At 38.2% G+C, this 20,650-nt stretch overlaps 1 protein-coding gene across 9 annotated transcripts in view; it reads right to left on the reverse strand.

Annotated features, from left to right (window-relative positions):
• Nucleotides 1–20,650, reverse strand: part of DOCK9 (dedicator of cytokinesis 9) — a 115,344-nt gene that overhangs the window by 15,226 nt on the left and 79,468 nt on the right. For 5 of the 9 annotated variants that reach the window (XM_056806981.1, XM_056806979.1, XM_056806977.1 and 2 more), the window contains 6 exons: nt 16,706–16,763; nt 14,579–14,656; nt 13,025–13,131; nt 3,755–3,877; nt 2,076–2,189; nt 313–459 (listed from right to left, as the gene is read on the reverse strand). In XM_056806981.1, the coding sequence (XP_056662959.1) occupies nt 313–459; nt 2,076–2,189; nt 3,755–3,877; nt 13,025–13,131; nt 14,579–14,656; nt 16,706–16,763 (627 nt within the window). The remainder of the gene's footprint in view (nt 1–312; nt 460–2,075; nt 2,190–3,754; nt 3,878–13,024; nt 13,132–14,578; nt 14,657–16,705; nt 16,764–20,650) is intronic. The other 4 variants (XM_056806983.1, XM_056806980.1, XM_056806985.1 and 1 more) reach the window with 1 other exon arrangement.

Consider the following 20,650-nt stretch of genomic DNA (forward strand, 5'->3'; position numbering starts at 1 on the left):
TAAATATCTGTCAAATTGAATCGCAAGACCTTAGTATGAAGAGAATAGGAAGAGTTTCCTTTTTTCCCAGGTGGGTATCTAATTGGAGAGGTGATTGTCCAGGTTGAATTTTCAGGGTAAACAGGCTTCTTGAGAAGAGAAGAGAAGCTAGTCACTAGAAACAGAAACTAAGAATACGGACAGAACAGAAATGGGACATTTTCTAAACAATGGGCTAAAGATGTTGAAGTCTTATAAGATAAGAATTTGGTTTTAAGAACAAAAGGAAACAAAATCAACCCTGCTCACAAAATCATACACGTGTGTTCTTACCTTGCCAGAATCTTGGATCATTTTGACATTTTCAGACCCAAATTTATCTGAGTAAAGCTTTAGTAGTCTCTGAGAGATTTCTGACAAAGGTGTAAGTTTAGGTTCTTTGTAAATGTACTCCTTTCCATCTTCATCTTCAAAGAATCCCTGTGGGGAAAAAGTAGCATTAGGACTGTTCCAGCACACCAATAATAACCCAGACAGTGGGTTGTTGTTGTTTTTTCTTTTAATGCTTTACAAACAACACTTTTAACATTTGTTGTTAGGATTCAAAACAAAAATTCAAAACAAAAAAAAAAATCCTTATACAAATATAATTGCCGAAAGGGAAGAAAAAAAATGAGGATAATAGAAAAGGGGTGAAAAGATGAAGAAAGAAACAAAATTGCAAACATATTTGAAGATACTGTCATCACGTGCTTGAGTGTAATTAAAAATCTGGGAATCAAGACTGTTTTCTCATTCAACTGAAGTGTCTAGGTTCATTCCTGTTTCACATTCCCAAGACTGGCCTCCATCCAAAAATGGTGCCATTGCCTGCTAAAGGCAGTTTCCCATAAGACTTGCAAAAATGTCCCAACCTATTCTATTGACACTAGATTTTATAGCATAATAAAAATAAAACCCTAGGTCTGGAGAAGGGTAAATATGCTCTAAAGGAAACATTATGCCAATTCCATTATGTCTAATTAATTTTAAAACTACTTAAGCCTTTTGGTGCAAGAGCAAGATATACCCACATTATCTCCAGTTAACAGCTGTTTTAGGTTCAATCTCAGTTGAATTCAACAATATGGCATGAGAAGTGAAATAGGATGAAAACTTAAAAAGCCAAATATCAGTTAATATTTGAAATAAAAGTTTAAAAAATCCCTGCCCTAAGAAAAATAGACGAAACAACAGAAAGAACACAAGACACATTCAAAACAAAACAAAACCAAAAAACTAAGGCAAGCTAGACTGAACAAAAATATCTACATCAAAGTAGGAACTGAAATGTAATCATTTGACTACATCACTTGCTTTGTAAGCATTTACTGTAATTACCTCCACATCTGTCTCAGTGTCTGTAAACTGGTATTGCTATAAAGTTGCGAAAGACAACAGAATAAATGTTATATACTGCTCATAGGAATGCACACTTCCTAAATACATGGATGACAGTTTATACGATGTAATAATGTTAGACACTTGTAGGTTAAAACTCGAGTTAAGTGGGAAAGAACCCTTCCTCATGGGCTCTCTGAAATATTATAATGGTCAATCTACTGTGGAGATATTATATTATGAGAAGATGAAGATGCCATATACACAAAGGCAGCCAGAAATTCTTAATTTGGGGTTTAAAACATGCAGTACAGATGTATAGGAGACGGGTGATTTATTTCTGTAAATGGAATCAAATGTTATCGTTTGGAGCTATGATGACTAGAGAGATATACATACAGGTTTGAAAAGGAAACTGGCAAACCACACAGAAGCACCAAAGATGCCGCTCAATAAACATTCTTAGGAATGTCTTACGTAGGAAGAACTTACCGCTGCCTTAAGAAAGTAATAAAAGAAAAGACAGGAAGAAAAAAAGCAGAAAGTTTACTGAGGAAAATCAGAATTATGCCAAACATGATAAATTTATCAGCTCAAAGAAGATTGCATCATATTCAGAATTTATTAATGCATGAAAGAGTAAGGTATAAAATGTAACTGTGTACACATTTTTACAGTACTTGACATCACATGGAGAAAGGAAAGGTTCTGCTCACCTGTCCAAAGAATGCAACTCTGAAGTAAGTCCCCAGAAGTCTCCTGCCCGAATGCATAACTTCTGTGACTTTGCTATATGCTCGATGGAGAGTGTCATATAGATGAGCTAGTCTCTAGAAATATGGAAGAGAGGGAACAGTTTCCTTTATGCTTGTAAACAACAAATTTAACTTCACATTTGATGTTAAATAGAAGAAGAAAATTCTCTCCTTTTTGGCCTCTTCTCTTAAAATATTTTTTTCAAATTCTTTAAAAAAACAACAAATAAACCAAGGAGACAAGATACTTATAGAATAAAATGACTCATTTTTAGACATTTTTTTAAAAAAGGAAACTAAGGGATCCTCCCAGAAAAGCTATTAAAAAAAAAAGAATCCCACAAAAGAAAACCAAATTAAGCTAAAACACTGAAAATATGAAAATCTTTTGAACAGAAAACTAATCTTCTCTTATGAGATTTGCAGAAGATTACAAAAATAAAAAAATGACCAGACTTCTATTTTCCCCCTAACTGAAAAAAATAGCTCTTAAAGAAAAAGAGATAACGCATTAGTTTTATTGACAGCTTCTTTGATAAAAAAAAAAAAGGGATGTTCTGCATACTAATGTTTAATTCCTATACAAAGGATTAAATTGTCTAAGACATAGATAGTCACTTCTAAATTACTAAGTGGTTGAATATTCAAATTACATAAAGGAAAATATTGTTTCCGATTTCTAAAAATAGTGAAGTGAATTTGATGAAATAAAATAGTTCTGTGCTGCCTAGACCCAGGAGCTCTCCTTGACTTGTTGACCTAGAACTCTCTCCCACCTAGAGTAGCCTGCAGAAAACCTTTGAAGGTGACCCACTTTAATTACCTCCCTCAACAGAAGGTGGGAGACATAAAGCCCTATTTCGGTTATGTCCGTGATCTGCAGCATGGAGTAGGGAGCCAGGAAGATGGGAAAGCTTGGCCAGTTTCTTGGTCAGAGATCTGGCAACCTCTCAATAATTTCAGTGCCAAGTAGATGACCTATGTCCAGAGGCTTAGAGTTCTGGGGGCTCCGCTGACATAAGGATGTCAGTCTCAGAATGGTTACTAGATTCCAGTTTCCTAACACATTTTACGGGTGTTTATTTACATGCTGGCTATTGCCAGGGTGAGGCAGAGGGCTTAACTTTTGCAAATGGCAGAGGAAAGGGAGATAGAGGCAGTAATTACTTAACTCTCCCCTGAAAAGTCTGTTTGGACTCCCTTTTTTGTCCCATGTGCTAGAACGAAGATGCTGCCAAGCCCTGCTCTGACTCTTGCAGAACCCAACAGATCTTCACAGTGTGACTATGTTATTTTGTTATGAATTCTCAAAAATCCAAAATATCCATATTCAAATATGGGTATGAAACTACCTTCTAAAGTAAAATAAATTGATATTTAAATGAGGTGCCATTTTGGATTTTCTCTGTTGCTGCTCTCCTCCAGTGGTGTGGATAATTGAGAGTTGGCTCTATGGTCTTTAATTTCAGCAAACTAATTTATTACACATGCATTCAGAACTTCAGACAGTATAACAAAAAAAAAAAAAGGAAAATCAAAGTGATTTTATTTATGAGGAAACTTCCATGTTATAGAAAAGCAAGAAAATGGAGTTTGTCAGACAAAGGTCATCAAAAATAGAAAGTTCCAAAATCAAGTACCTCAAAATCCCTTCGTTTCTCATAAATGGGAATTATGAGTTTATAGATGTCAGCAATCAACTCATAGCGTTCAGCCTTCCAGAGTCCATCAGCACACTGTTCCAGCAATTCCATCAATACATCCTAATTGCAGAAAAAAAAAACCATAATGGAAAGAAGCAATTGTTAGTGAAATCATTTATACAGATCGCAGGGGGGTGGCTCAGTGAATAGTGTGCCATGTCAGAAGTTGGGAAGACTCATCTTTCTGAATTCAAATATAACTTCAAACATTTACTATTCATGTGACCCCAGGGAAGTCACTTAACTTTGCATGCCTCAGTTTCCTCATCTGTAAAATGAGTTGGAGAAGGAAATGGCAAACCACTCCAGTATCTTTGCAAGAAAACTCTGAATTGGGTCATGAAGAGTCAGAGAAAACCAGAAAGACTGAATAACAACAAGCTTATAGAGAAATACATATTGAACAATAATACTAAGTGCATTAAGGTTTCCTTGTTGGTTAAAAGTTAGCCCGCCATTTTCTACCAGGGGATACTTTTCAAGTAGCATCAGATGCTTTGCAAACAATATAAGGAAGAGTTAAGTAACCCAGCTCAGAATTGGCTCTAATGTGCAACCATGAATATCCAGGGAAAGGAACATAATTGCCATTTATATTTTTCACAGAGACTGCTACAATCTCCTCTCCCTGGGTCTAGGCATCCACTACCACTTTCTGGCTTGCTTGAACCACAGCCCCTTCCTCCCTCCCTCCCAGCAGCCTGTACTCTGCTCTTGGGTCCCTTGGCTCTGCAGGTGAGTCTTTATCTTGCTGGGGCTCAGGCCTCCATGCCTCTTTGGGCCAGCTCCATGCAATGCCACCCCATTTCCACTGCCAATTCCCCTTTATGCTGTGTGTTCTTTTCTCCCATTAAAATATAAACTCTCACGGCAGGGTCTATCCTTGTTGCTTATATCAGTGTCCCCAATACTCAGGATAATGCCTGACCCGTGTTGGGTGTTTAATAAATGCCTTGTCTACCTATCCATGTACTTTTCTAAAGTTTATAAAAGCATTTTAGTTATCGGAAGATGCTTCTTATCTTCTCGTCTTTCTATAATAAATGAAATCTGGGAGGATTTCTTTATTGCCTTCAAAAGAAATTGATTTATTGTGAAGATCAAATGGGAGCAGTAATCATATGGAGAGTTAGTGTAAACACATCCTCATTAGATGTTAAAGATAGCTCTACATTGAGGCAGCAATGGGAGAAATAAGCAAGAAGGATCTATCAGTAATAAGTAAGCAGAAGGAGGGGGTACTCACTCCCCAGAATAAACAACAGCAAAAGTATCAAAAGGGCAAGCTTTGAAGTCTTAGAGATTTGGGTTCAGTTCTTACCTTCTTTACAAATTAGCAGTATGACTCTAGGCAAGTCATTTAACCCTTCAATGCCTTAAGTCATTCTCTAAGGAGTTAGTAAGTAGACAGAGAGTTTGACCTGGAGTCAGGGAAGACCGGAGTTCAAATTTCATTTCAGATACTTCCTAGCCCTGGGTAAATCACTAAAGTCCCCCATCAACTTCACTTTCCTCATTTGTAAAATGAGAATAATAATAGCCCCTCCCAGGGATCTTGTGAGGATAAAAAAATGTGAGGATAAAAGATGTTTGTAAAATGTTTTCCAGATCTTAAAGCACTACACACATAAGCTAGCATTAAGACTTCAAATAATAAATTAATTGCTTGAAAATATGAATTGGTGGAGAGAGACAGAAGTTTACAGAAATTGGCCTTTTGGCAATATCTATCCAGACTCTGTCCTATGATTCCAAATAAGTGGGATGGAGAAGGGAATAAGCATTTATTAAATGCCAGGGATTGTGCTTTACAAATGATCTCACTGGATCTGCAGAACACGTATATTCACTCCTCCACCTGACAGTCATTGAACACAGCTATCATATTGCCTTCACCTAGTCCCCAAGATTTATTTTCCCTAAGCTAAATGTGCCCAATTCCTTCAACTGTTCTTCCTGTGTCATGAACTCAAGGACCATCCCCATCCTAGAACCCTCCTCTGGACAACCCCCAGCTTCTCCATGTCCTTCTTGAACTTGGGTGCCCAGAACAGAACATGATATTCCAGGACAGAACTGACCAAGTGAGATTATAACCACCCTACTCCTGGGGCTGAGGTGTAACGACTTTTCGTGCCAATGGACCCAGGCTTCCAATGCTGAGAGAGTGGGACTGTGTGCATCAACTTTTCCACTTAAATCTCCTTCACGCACAAGTGTTTTTGTGCACACTCATTTACATCATAGATGAAAGCGCACAAAGACAGTCGTCATCCTCGGTTACCGAGAGACTACTACTACTACTACTACTACTACTACTACTACTACTACTACTACTACTACTACTACTACTACTACTACTACTACTACTCCTGGGGAAGCTAGGTGGCAAAGCAGAGTTCAAATCAAGCCTCAGACCATCGTACGGCTATGTGAATCTGCAAAAATCACTTGACCCCATTTGCCTCAATTTCCTCATCTGTAAAATGAACTGGAGAAAGAAATGGCAAACCACTCCAATATTTTTGTCAACCAAAGCCCAAATGGAGAATTAATTGGATATGAAACAACTGAACACCCCTCCTGATACAACTCAAAATCAAATGAGCTTTTTTGGCTTTCTCACCCCATCTTTGAGACTGACACACTCAACCTCCCACTCCCATACTCTGTGACATTGGCCTCTTTTTTGCCCCTCACATAAGATACTCCATCTCCCACCTTTTGGGCATTTTCACTGGCTCTCTCCTAGGCTTGGAATTCTCTTCTTCCTCAACTCTACCTCCTGGCATCTCTGCCTTCCTCCAAATCCGATTTTCTATAGTCTTTTCTAGTCTTCCCTAGTTCTAGCGCCTACCCTCTGTTATTTCTGTTTTATACTATCCATACCCAGACACACATTCGATACAGAGTTGTGAGTGTGTCGTAGCCTCCATCGTACCATGAGTTTTTTGAGAGTGGGGACTGCCTTTTCCCTTTCTTTGTGTCCACAATAATTAGCACGGAACCTTCCACACAATAAGCCCTTAATAAATGTTTATTGTATTAAGGTTGCAGTCCACTAAAACCTTCAGATCCTTTTCCAAACAGTTTTAGTATTACTTTCTTTTTATTTTACTATTTTATTTAGTATTACTTATCCATGCTTCGAATTTTCTTTCAATTATATTACTGAGGAGAAACCAGTAGCTGAAACCAGTTATAGGCTACTGCCACATCTAGTTAAAACAGTAACATTTGTGTTCTGGATTTCCATTTCTGCCTCATTTCAACAAGCATTTGTCTTTCATTTTGAGTTTTTAAAAGAAGTATTATGTTTTACATATTTATTTTTAGACTTAAATATTCTCTATTGGTTTAAAGTAAATAATCACTTTTTCAAGTGGTAAGAAATCAAGTCTGTATTGAATTTTAATTTCTTCTAAAGAAAAGTCAACTTTATTAAAAAAAAAACAAAACACTGCCAGGGCCAGACTGTGTCAACGTCTGTGACATCCTTTGGGCATACAAATCATAAATCTGCTCTGTGCATCACAGAACTCTGGGAGCAGTGCTTATAAAAGGAGAACCAGATGTCTAATGGTTTTTATTATAGCATCCATTAACTAATGAGGGCAAAGAAGCAACATATACATAGCAACGAAAAAACATGCAGGCAAAGGAACCAACAGAGTTCCTCAAAAAGGATGCATTCGTATGCATACTGGAGTTTGGCATATTTTCTTGGAGGTTCTCTTTTATGAAATCTTTTAAGGGAAGGCTCCGTCATGACCAAATATGCTAAATGTTCAAGGAAAAGGGCAAGAAGGGAACAAAGGCTCTACCACTGCGGAAACCAAGCATCTCTTTCTTGCAATGGGGCATGGAAGGCTATTGGCCTTTGGAGCCGATAAGGAGAGACAGCATGAAGAGTTTGGCCTTGAATCAGGAAGAGAAGGGCTTAATTCTGATTTAGTTACCACGTGATGATGGGAAAGTTCACCCGACTACTTTTTAACCTCGCCTGTAAAATGGGGCCCCAGACAAGGATGCTCTGAGGGAGAAATGAGGTAAAAGGTAGAATGTGCTTTGTCAAACAAGGTTGCTTTAAAAAATGTCAACAATATCATTTGCTAAAGCTTTAATAAATGGCTGACCCAGGGGCAGCTGGGTGGCTCAGTTGGATAGAGAGCCAAGGAGGTTCAGGGTTCAATTGTGGCTTCAGACAGTCCCTAGATGTGTGACCCTGGGCAAGTCACTTAACCCCCATTGCCTAGCCCTTATTGCTCTTCTGCCTTGGAACCAATACTTAGTATTGGTTCCAAGGCAGAAGGGAAGGGTTTAAAAGAAATCATAAGTGGCTGACCCATTTCTTGGTTGGCTGTAAAATGCCTTGGGTGCAGGGAATTAGTCTTTGAGGTAAGTAGAGGGATACAATACATTGCAACCCTCATTTATGAATGAGCCCCACTGGCCTGTATGTATACCTAAACTGGCTCATTTCATCTCTCATTCCAAGGACTCAAGGCCAGCGGTCTATGGTAGTCTACAAGGGACTTCCACAATTATTAAATGACTGATGACCTGGAACGAGAGTCCTTCAGATGCATTTAAAGCAGGCCTGGATTCGTTCACTCGCTCAATATTTCATTATTGCATGCCTATTCCATATTAGGGGTAAGGGCACCCAGAAATGCTTCAAGGAATTTGTTGAAACTTGGTCATTCATCTACTTCCCCATCCCCACCATCTTAAAAGCAGGTCTGGGGAGGCCTCTTCCTCTGGGAGACTGTGAAGCTTTGAGGGCAAGAGTATGGACTTGGAAATAAGAACTGTGGTTTGTTTTTAATCTTGGTTTTACCACGGATGAGATATGTGGGCTCAGAGAATAAGAACTAGAAGAGGACTCATAAGTGATCTAACCCAATGCCTTCATTTTACGGATGAAGAAACCATGGCTCTTAGGAATTCAGTGACTTGCTCCAAATCTGCTGATAAGGACCAAATCCAGGATTCAAACCCAGGTTCTTTGGCTCCAAACTCATGCTCTTTCCACTAAACAATTAACCTGTGAATTAGGTAAATCTCATATTCCCTCTGAGATTCATTTAACACACTAAAATAAAAGGGTTGGTCTGGGGGATCTCTAGGTTCCCTTTCAGAACTAAAATTCTCTCTCTATGATGAATCTATCAAAACTAGCATTTGGTGAATTCTTGCATTTCTTTCTTTTCCCCTCTGGTCCCCTTCCATGCCTTCTTTATTTTGCATTTGTATATTATCCCTCATCAGAGGGGTCAAACTGGAGTACAAGTAGCCCACAGAATCCTGAGTGTAACCCAAACAAACTAAAATAGAATTGAGAAATATATAACAAGAAATAAATAAATAAAAATACAATTCAACATAGATAATTGTTCATTTGTGGTTTTCTAAGTCAATATGCTACTCATAGGAATCCCTTTCTAATAGAGTTGGACTCTACTGTTGAATAAGATATTTTTCTGCATATGTACTATATTCTCTTATGAAAAAGTAAAATCCATGAGGTGTAAGGATAGAGGGACAAGGGATGAGGGAAAATGAAAAAAATTTTCTCTAAAGCGGAGAGAGGAGAATTTAGCCACAAACCCTGGGAAAATATTCTAGAAGGAGAAGGCATTGCAGAGAAGCCTTTTGGTAGTTAACTGAGATTAACTGTAATTACACATCCATTCTGTCTCTGAGCTGGAGGGGAGATCAAATCCATCCCCATTATTACTCCCATTTTACAGATGACTAAACAGATTTATAAATGAGGAACCTGAGGCACAGTGAGGTCTTTAGTCAACTAGTAGTTAGTCTGTCCAAATCAATTAGTATTTTTTAAAGTGTTTATTATTATACCAAGCACTGAGCTAAACAGTAAAAGAGTTGGATCTCGAAATTAGATCTTTGAAATCCAAATATCATATGACATTCTATTCTCAGCCTTAATAGCATTTCTATTCAAAAGGAGATGAAAGCATTATGATATAGAGAAGACATTTCTCTCTCCTTTTGGAATTTCATAATTTAGATTGGAAGATAATCACATAGTCAAAGCATTCTTGGGATAGTAACAAAAGTCAATGGAAATACAATGTTCCTGAGTGAAATATTGTTTTAAAAGGAAAATCATTAATTATTTTGTAACCATAACAACGTTGAGTAACTTACTACAACTACAACCACAACTATAGTAACTTACTCTAGGGCAAGATTCATAAGATGTTTAAACTACATGTTAAAAAAGTCATTACTCTATATCGAAGACAGAGATGTGTCTACTGTTTAGACAGTTCCCTTTGGAACCTCTTGAGGGGACCAATTTATATTTTTAATTGCATCTGGCAGTAAAAATTATACTAGCAATCATTTCCAACAAACCATGAACTCTGCATCTTTTCACTCCAGCTTTTCCACACAATCAAGAAACATCTGGCAAAGATAATCACCTTTCATAACGAAAATCCTATTTCCTGAGAAATCCTGGTAAATAAAAGTACTCTAAGACACAGGAGGCATTTAGGTCCCTCTCCTTCCTGAACAGATGCTGAAGTCTCCAAAGTCCTTCGCCTTGGAGTTTCACTTTTGATGCGTTTATCTCTTGCAAAGTACTTTATAATTCCACAGCTTGTTACCTTGTAATCAGTGTCAGAATTCCATGCACTCTGGACTTTGTTAAAGATTTACTCATCTTATGCTTTAAAAACAAAGCAGCTAAATGTCTATTCTGGAAAATTAGTGATTAGAAATATACTTGGTTCTCAGTTTATTTATAGTCGTTCAAAACTTTTACTCGTTGTTGTTCAACATAATTGCAATCAGTCAGTTGATAAACATTTATTAAGCAATTCCTGTGATTAAGGGCTGTGGATATAAATTAAGATAAAAGACAGTCCCCCTCCTCAAGCCTGCAAGGTTCACTTGACTTTTGTGTTTACAAATTCCTAGGCCTGCCGAAATGATTCTAGTTTTCCGTGGCATCCAGACCAACATATTCAGAGTTTCACTTGTCACTTTATTGCTGATGACCAAATTTAAGATGGGCAGCTAGGTGATGCAGTGAACAGAGAGCCTAGCCCAGAGTCAGGAAGACATTGAGTTCAAATCTAGTCATAGACAATTACTAACTGTGTGACCCTGGACAAGTCACTTAACCCTATTTGCCTCAGGTTCCTTATGTGTAAAATGAACTAGAGAAGGAAATGACAAACTACTCCAGTATCTTTTCCAAGAAAATTCCAAATAGGGTCAGAAATGGCAAATTGCTCCAGTTACGTTGCCAAGGAAAATTCCAAATGGGGTCCCAAAGAGTCAGACATGAGTGAATGAAGTTTAAGATGCATTTACATTCTGATTGATTTACATCCTGCCTGGGGAATCCCCAGGCACAAAGTAGGGGTTTGGCTTGAAAGGCTGATCTGGTCAGCACTTGGTATCACGCCATCCAGTTTGGGATGTGTCTTCTTTGGAATAGTTTGAGTTCTACTAAGTGCTTTCTGCACCAGCACCCTGCAGAGCCACGAGGACGGGTACTGTCATCTGTATTTGGTAGAGTTATAGAGAGAGATGAAGTGACCAACGGGCTACAGTCAGAAAACTAGCAAGTTTCACAGCCAGGACTCAAAACTAAATAGTAAGTAGAGTGTAACGGAAAGAAAACTAGAATGGAGTCACATGGATTGGAAAAAATCCAGATCTGTTATTTACTAGGGAGGGAATGCCACAACGTTGGTGGGTTTTTGAAGGAAGAAGTCCAGGCAAAATCCTCAGAGCCCACAAAAACTCAACTCCCTGAGCCCAAGCTGCTGTCCACTTAGCTTTAGTTTGTGACAATTTTTATGCTACTGAGTAAAAGAAATATGTCATAGTCTGGACATTCCAGTAAAGAAGTTATGACCAAAGTTTTCATTCTAAGCATGGATCAGAACTTAATTATTTTTTGGAAACAGAATGTTGCAAGCAGTCTTTGGAAGACCTTTTTTCAGCTGAAATAATCCCCTCTCTTTGTAGTCGATTTGCCCACTTAAAAGGCTGCTCTGTGGTAGAGGTAAAAGGGGTTATTCTGGCTTGGAAATAAATAGCTTTAATCATTCCTTACCAGCAGCTTTCTTTTTCCCTTCTCTCCTGAGTTGGGTGATTTTTTTTTTTATCCAGAGTCAGCCAAATTCTTTAAAGTGTACATACTCCAAAGAAACAGTGTGTTGTAGGAGAAAGAACACTGTATTCTGAGTCAGGAGACCTGGGTTCAAATCTCTATCCTGCCAAGTGACCCTAAGTCACTTTACTCTCTCTAGTCCTGGTTCTATAAAATTAGAGGGCTAGAGCAGGGCAGCTGGGTGTCCCAGTGGATTGAGAGTCAGGCTTAGAGAATGAGATCCTGGGTTCAAACAGGACTTCAGACATTTCCCAGGTGTGTGACCCTGGGCAAGTCACTTCACCATCACTGTCTAGTCCTTACCACTCTTCTACCTTAGCCCAGATACATAGTAGTAATTCTAAGACAGAAGAAAAAGACTGAAAACCAATCAATCAATCAATAAGCAAATAAATAAATAAATGAACAAACAAATAAACAAGCAAACAAACAAATAAATGAATAAATGAATAGAGGGCTGGCTTAGATACCTGCTAAGGTCCCTTTCAAGTTCTAAAAGAGAAAATCATCTTTTTAAAGATTTATTTAACTCAAGAGAAAGGAAAGGATTTCTAGGTGATTGCCCTAAAGCCTGGGCCAAGCAGGATCTGCTCTGAGTTCCATGTCTAGACCCCAATATACTGAATTTTAAAGAGAATTAAAGTTAAAAAAAAAGAAGAAGAAAATTAAAGTTAAAAGGTAAAATAGTTTCCAAAGCTAAAGAGTGTTAATTCCTTCTTCCAGGGCAATGGAGGATTACTGTGATGCCCTTTACAGTCGATTATTGTCTATTTTGCATGGAACACTTACACGTGCAGCCTCCCCACTTCCCCTCCCCCTGAGCTCAGAGGATGCTTCCTGAGAAGGCAGAATTATAGCCCTGGTGGCTCCCAGCAACAGACAGAATGATCTTAATAAGATATGAGAGTGGTTGCAGCTGCAGAGAAAAGAAATGCATGAAAAAAAGTGGTGGGTCTGGAAGGCCATTGAGAAGCCAAAAGCAAGAAGAGGCCAATCGTGGTATGCTAAGTAACGTGAGTAATCCAATGGGAAACCTAAGTGCTTACCTCATTAAAATGGACATCCTGCATCCCAACATCTTCCATCATTGAGGCCTCTTCATCTATATTGGGGGTAATTACCCTGAAGGCTGTGCATCCTTGCCTAAACATGCCTAGAAAATTTGAGAGAAAAGAGATTTGAAGAGTTAATTGCCTGAAAGAAGGAGAACTCCATTAACCCAAGGTTCCTTCCTGCTGGGGTCAGAGAGGTGTTTCCATTTTCTAGGAGATGTGGCCAAGTCTTGATCTAGGCCAAATCTTAAGGGTACACTCAGATGTGTCATTCCTTTATTTTACCCCTCCCTTAATATTTTCTTTAATCTTTATATTTCTTAATCAGTCCTACTTTTAACAAGTTCTTGTATTTTGAAATAGAATTTAATGACAGCAAATAATCTAAAAATTTTCTATATCATGATTAATGGACTATTAATCAAATTCATGGTAAACACATCATTCCTGAATTGCAATAATTAAGCATAGCATTCAGGAAAATTAGATTAGATTAAACAGAATTATCAGGCTAATTGTCGCCTAGACACCAAGAAAAATGTGGAAAGTAAAATCATCAAGTGCTAACAGGCAAGTGAAAGAATCCTGCTCCCTTCAAGACCCAATAATATAACAAAATACTATCTGAACCACTTAGCATGACTGGGAGGAGAATAACAAAATCACAATTTATATATCACCCTCCAGCTCTAAAAATAAGATGAGGGTATTAAATGAAAGCACTTTTATAGCTCCATCTATGAGAGTAAACTTGGAGCCTGCATTAGCTGGGTCTCCTATTAGTTGCTTCTGGTACATGAGGAGGTCTTTTCTCCATCCAAGTGGGAAATAGTATAAAAGGAATGGCACTGGTGTTTTAGAAATTCAGATACACCCGTGTTCTGGGGTGGGGGGGAACCAGGTTAAAGTCAGAGCTTTAGAAGAAACAATTAAAGTATTCCCCAAAATTTCAGGTCTGCATGATGATGATGAAACAACGTTATGCCTTAGTTGGATAACCATTAGAAATGGCAGCTGAATAATAGTTATTAAGTAGGGTGGCATTTCAACCCATGGAGTGGCATGTGTATAACATTAAAAAAAAAACTACTTTATATTTCACAAAGAGAACCTTTCCACCATCTATAAGGAAAATGGACCTTTGCCATTAATAGATTGATATCACTAATTAAGTGGCTTGATTATTAGTATTACTTCTAAATCAGGAACTTTCAGTTTTATGAATGAAAAAAAAAACATGAAAAGAGAAGCCAAAACATGAGATTGGCAGGGGCAAACAAAATATGACCTTTTACAAACCTCTAAACTACAGGGTCAGTCAACAAAATAGAATTTGGCATAAGCAGGGTCAAATCAGGATGAGAAGGCATTTTCTATGGATTAACTGTCTCCTGCTAACCACAGGAGAATTCAGGAAAGGGGGAGAGACAGAAGGAAGGAAACTGAAAGGCATTTGTTCAAATTTGACCAAGAAAAACCCAACACCACTGGCTAGTAGCAAATCATGGCAGCCCGGGCTCCTAGAGGAGAGGCCACTCCCAGGCTCACCTCCCCGACTGCTCCTCTGGAAGGTGCTGTGGCTGTAGGGGGGGTAGGATAGCTCCCGTCGGAAGGTTATGTCTGCTTCTAAATATGAGGAAATGGATTACCTGATGATAATCTTAACAGAGAATCCCAATAGTAAGTAATTGTACATGGTACCTTATATATATATATATATATATATATATATATATCTGCATTATTTTTATTTTTTTTGCCTCCCTCTTTGGATTTGTGACCAGGTTTGATTCATTTGAACTCAGTTATTCAAAGGGGCCATCTCTGCATGGCCAGATGCAAACCCTTCATTCTTTGCATTCAGCCCTATTTCTGGAATGACCTTCCCTTCTCCATCTGGCTCACTACTGATGCTCTGCATCCGGGTATTTTCCTGGACGTAAAACCAGCTTCTTCTCCAGAAGCCAAGGTTGCTGGTAGCTACTGTGACAATTTTAGAAAGGAAACAGATGGACCAATAAGAAAAGGAACAAGTCAAAATGAACTTGTTCACTGCCCAGCTAGCTTATAATGTAACAAGCCATAATAGCTACAATTCACATTTAAGGCTTACAAAGCACTTCCCCCTCTCTATTCCATTTGATATGAAGAAATTCAAGCATGGCGACATGACATGGCTTTCCTGGGGCCATACAAGCAGCCAGGCAAGTAGAAATCCTTTTAACTTCACAGGGCTCTGTGAAGAGTCATGGAGGAACATGGTGGCTTAGTTCCAAGTCCAGCCCAATGACTTTCTTGTGACGTGACACTGGGCAACTGATGGAAACTTTGATTTCCTCATTTGCAAGCTGGGAGTAATACAACGAATCCTACCCTCCTGAGTTTTTGTGAGGAAGGGACGGGAGAAATAATAATGACAACAACGATAATAGCTAACATTTATGTAGCATTGACTATGTGCGAGGCACAGTGTGTCGAATGCTTTGCACATCTTATCTCATTTGATTCTCACAATAACTCTGGAAGGTAGGTGTTATTATTATCCCTGATTTACAGCTGAGGAAACAAAGGTAGAGAGATAGAACTTAGGTTGTCCTGAATTCAAATTTGGCCTCAGACCCTTACTGACTGTATGATGCTGGGAAAGTCACTTATCCCTATTTGCCTCAGTTTCCTCATTTGTAAAATGAGTTGGAGAAAGACATGGCAAACCATTGCAGGGCCTTTGCCAAGAAAACCTAAAATGGGATCACGAAGAGTTGGATGCAAATAAAGTGACTAAAGCACAATAATAAAGAATTTAGGATATAAGTGGCTTGCCCAGGATCACAAAGGCAGTATGTGTCAGAGGCAGCTCACAAACCCACAAAAAGTCCTGGCTTTGAGGTCAGCCCAAATCCTAAGTCACTACTTAAACATAAGTTGCATTTTTTTTTCCATTATTATATCTTCTATACCCAATCTAGCACCTGATGCATCTGTACTATACTCAATGATTATTGAATTAAATTCATGCTCCTGGATTAAAAAGTGAACAAAAAAAAAAGACTCATAAAAGAAGCATTTCCACCTCCACCCCCACCCCTTCTATCTCTTCCTTTTACCCCAAAGTTTTACATTCATTTTCAATTGGGAAGGAAATTTGGACAGGAAAATTGGCAAGAAAATTCATCCAGAAAATTTCCTGCATTCTTAAGAATGAATTATGACTATACTCGGTCAAGTGTTTGGAGCTGACCATTCAAACCATCCAAAGGAAGAGAAATGGGTCCTTCAGGAGTAAATGATTTGGGGAAAGATTAAGTTTTTTCAGTACTAAATTTACTCAGGGGGATGGAAGGTTCAGCAACAAGCTTCACCAAAAATTGAAGCATAAGATTTAGGAAGAAAAAAAACTAATGCTGGTACTCAGTCTGAGACGACTACATCCAAAAATGTGCCAGACCATCTGCTTCTTTCTGGTGGCACTGTCTTTGGAGACTTTACCAGGTCTTTTAACACTTTTGTTTCAGCTGGTCTGTTCGCCAGTGTTTCCGAATGGCTTTGTACTTAAACATCCTCCTGAGTTCTCTATGCACCAGAAGAAAAAAATATTTCCAGTCCAGCCATCCAATAAATTCACCTCATAAATCCAGACGAAGTTAGTTTCCCAAAACACTGGATACTTTTTCTTACCTTTCCTTGTAAGATATTCAGCCACCAAGGCTGTTACGTGAACATAGCACATAGCTGCCTGTAAAATAAAACACCGCACATTAGATATGTACCGAACGACATTTTCTATTTGTGTAGTACTTTATGGTTACCAAGCTTTACAGATAGTCAATCATGTACTACAACAACCTGGCAAAGAAACTGTCATCATTTCTCGTTGCTAAGGTAACCAGAAAAAGTTAATTAGGCTGACCTTTCACGGGTTGAGGAAGAATCAAAAAGAAAAATATTGTGTAGCCAGGGAATTGAAAATTCCACAACTGGCTGTTTGAAATTAAAGTTTATGGATGGAAACAGGGAATCAAAAGAACAGATGCCCTCAGAAGTTCCATAACCACAGAAGGCTTCAAAATTCAAAATGCAGTATGTTTGTCTCTCTTAGAGGAGTTGCTAGCATCGTTTATACTAATGTAATGAACCCATCTCTCTGGGTGGTGCCCTGGATAGAGTGCCAGGCCTGGAGTCAGACAAGCTCATCTTCCTGAGTTTGAATCTGGTCTCAGCCATTCACTAGCTGAGTGACCCTGGCAAGTCACTTAACCATCTTTGCTTTACTTTCTCATTGTAAATGAGCTAGGGAAGCTAGAGAAGGAAGCTCTTCTAAGAAAATAAAAAAAAAAAACAAAAAGAAAAACACCAAAAAAATAGGGTCATGAAGAGTCTGACAGGATTGAAAAACTACTCAGTGACAACAACAACCCTATGTATTTTGGGGGACCTTGGGGATGCAGACTTAGTAGTGATATTATTGGATCAGAGGGTATGCGTTGTTTTATAGAGCCCATGTATTTGGTCAGAGATTGGTCATATATAATCTGCTTTGGTTTAAAATATTTAAACTTGTAAATCATTATAAATGATGATTATTGCTTGATTAAATCTCAAGCCTGATTCCAGCCATTGTTTTAAACAGAAAGACAAAGTACAAACATCATTATCTTTACGAATTTTTGGTTGAGATAAATGCCTTCCTTCCTGTCACCCAGCTTTACAGCTTTCGCATCATTCTTCTCTCTTCACACCTCTTCATCCCATCTATCTAGTCTATTGCAAAATCTTATCATTTCTGTCTACATAACATCTCTTGCATAAGTCACCTTCTCTCCACTCACCACTTGAGTTCAGGCTCTCATCACCCCTGACCAAACTACAGCAGTAACCTCCTAATTAGTCTCTCTGTCTCAAGTCTTGCCCCACTCCAATCCATCCTCCACAAAGAAGAGTGATTTTTCCAAAGAAGTACAGGTCCGACCATGTTACTCCCTTACTTAATGCATTCCAATGTCTCCTTATCACAAGGATCAAACATAAATTCCTCTAGTTTGGCAATCAAAACTCTTTACAACACCTTTCCAACGTGCCTTTCCAGCCTTATTACAAATTACTTCCCTTTACACACTCTATGGTTTAGCCAAACTGGACTTTTTCCTGTCTTTTGTATTTAACACTCCAATTCGGTCTTCCTGCCTTTGCCTGGAATTCACTGTATCTTCATCTATGCCTCTTACAACCCCAAGATCCTTCAAGACTCAATTAAAATGCTACTTTATACATGAAAATCTCTGATGCATCCAGTTGCTAGTGCAGAAATCCCCAAACCTTTTTGCTTCATAGTCCTCTTCGTGTCTCAATAATTTTTTCATAGCACTCCAAGACCAAAACAAATACTTAATAGGAGTTCAACTTTTTAAGTAGTTAAGTCAAAAAATTAAAATATCCTGCAGTGAGCCTGTGAGCTGTGGGCTACGGTAGTACGTAGTTTTAGAAATGAGGTGCTACTGCCTTGTCTTCCAATTTTGTGAGCTTGTGTGTGATCATAGTATATATGGGTGTGTATAGGGGTGTGGGTATGTTCAGCTATATCTATCTTGATATCCATATGTATATTCATACGATTCCATATGCATACATACACGCATGTCTGCGTGTATACATACAGAATGTGTGTATATGTATGTATATGCACACAGACATACATTTGTCTGCTTCCACAAGCTCATTGAGGGCAGGGACTAATTTCATTTTTGCCTTTGTAACCCCATTAACGTTGCATAGTGCCTGGCATATTGCTGACACTAAGAAGCTAGTTTGACTGATTAATTAATGGATTTTTGCCAAATATTTCTAAAACATCTGCTGTATTTTCTTAAAGTACACAGAATAAAGGAGATTATTGTCATTTTAAACTGCTCAAGAAATGGGAATTAGCTTTTTGTAGATTCTCAAAAGAAACTCTCTGGTCTCAATTTTACTTTAAATAGGTTTGAGTACACAAACACATGTAGCTTTATGTTTGCTATAGATAGGTTTTCAAATACACTATCACATATAGTGTAATATATATGGACATATCTTTATATTTGATTAATATATGTTGATGAAATATAAAAATACATGTGATTATGCACACAGATACATATATAGTTAACTTAAAATGGAGACATGTACACACATGGCTGATTTTTCAACTTCAAATTGTCTTGGATAGGCAAAAACTTAAGTACAAAATCCAACCAACTGACCTAATTATAAAGAGAAGTCATTCTGGCAGGAGACCAAATAAATACCCCAAGGTACTCATTAATAAGAATCTAATTAACTGATTTGTGAATAGAAATAAATAATACTGAAAAACTCTAGCTATCAGATCAGTGACAAGAAATTCTGAGTGGAACGTAATAGCACTATTTATAATAAGGATAATAATTCACATTTTAGAATACTTTGTCACTCACTAACCACTTCATCACAATAATTCTATGAGGTAGACACATTATGTCTCATTATTTCTGTTTTATGGAGGAGAAAACTAAGATGTAGAGATTCATTAACTTGCTCATGCTCCTAGAGGTATTAAATGTTAAGAATCTTGAAGAAAATCCAGATCGTTGGCGATCTTTTTGCTCTACTCCACTAGTAGGACTGATCTCAAGTAGACTCCTGTCCAGTGAACACCTGGCTGTGGGCTGCTGTTGCCACCATGTTACCATGGAGGCCGGCAATAACTGAAAAGGCAAACCACGCCAGTATCTTTGCCAGGAAAACCCCAAATGTGGTCATGAAGAGTCGACTCCACAACAACAATCTGGCCAAGGGTGGGTAGCTTGGCTCTCTTTGTAACATGATGTAGTGGAAACAATGCTGGCTCAAGAGGCAGGATAGACACGAAGTCAAATGCCAGCTGTAACTCTTATTTGTGATCTCAGGCAAATCCTCAGTTTCCTCATCTATGGAATGGGGATGACAGTATATATCTCACAGGGTTGTGGTGAGGCTTCAGTGAAAGAATGCATATAAAGTGCTTTGCAGACTTTAAGGCACCACAAAACATCTGCTTTTATTATCGTTTTCCTTGTTCTTTGTATGCAGAGCCAAAGCATACCTGAGATGCTGCTTCAGACACCCACATACCCAAGCTAAGCAAACAATAAAATGGCGGCTTTGCCCAATTTATGATGTGGAAAACTCTCTCAGCAACACTGAAACCTCTGGTCATAATAGCATGAGTGATGGTCCTTCTCATAAGAACTTTTAGTCTTTGATCTCTATTATGTCCATTAGTCAAAACGAATTTAATAATTGTTTTCCACTGCAGCCACCTTCTCCCACTGGTGAGAGCTTCCCACTATGAACAAAAGTCACACCCCACTCTGGATTTTGCCAAAATGTCCCTTCCCATCCTTTCTCTTGCATCTCTTTTTTTTTTACCTTGAAAATTTTTATTTAGTTAATTATTTAGAATATTATTCCATGGTTATATGATTCATGTTCTTTCCCTCCCCTCTTCTCTCCCCCCATCCCATAGCCAAGGAGCAATTCCACTGGGTTTTTTGTGCGTCATTGATTGGATTTCTTTTAATACAGTGTTTCCCCCATTAGAATCTAAGCTCTTTAAGAACAGAAATT

The sequence above is a fragment of the Monodelphis domestica genome, chromosome 8, assembly GCF_027887165.1.
Source record: "Monodelphis domestica isolate mMonDom1 chromosome 8, mMonDom1.pri, whole genome shotgun sequence".
Lineage (NCBI taxonomy): Eukaryota > Metazoa > Chordata > Mammalia > Didelphimorphia > Didelphidae > Monodelphis > Monodelphis domestica.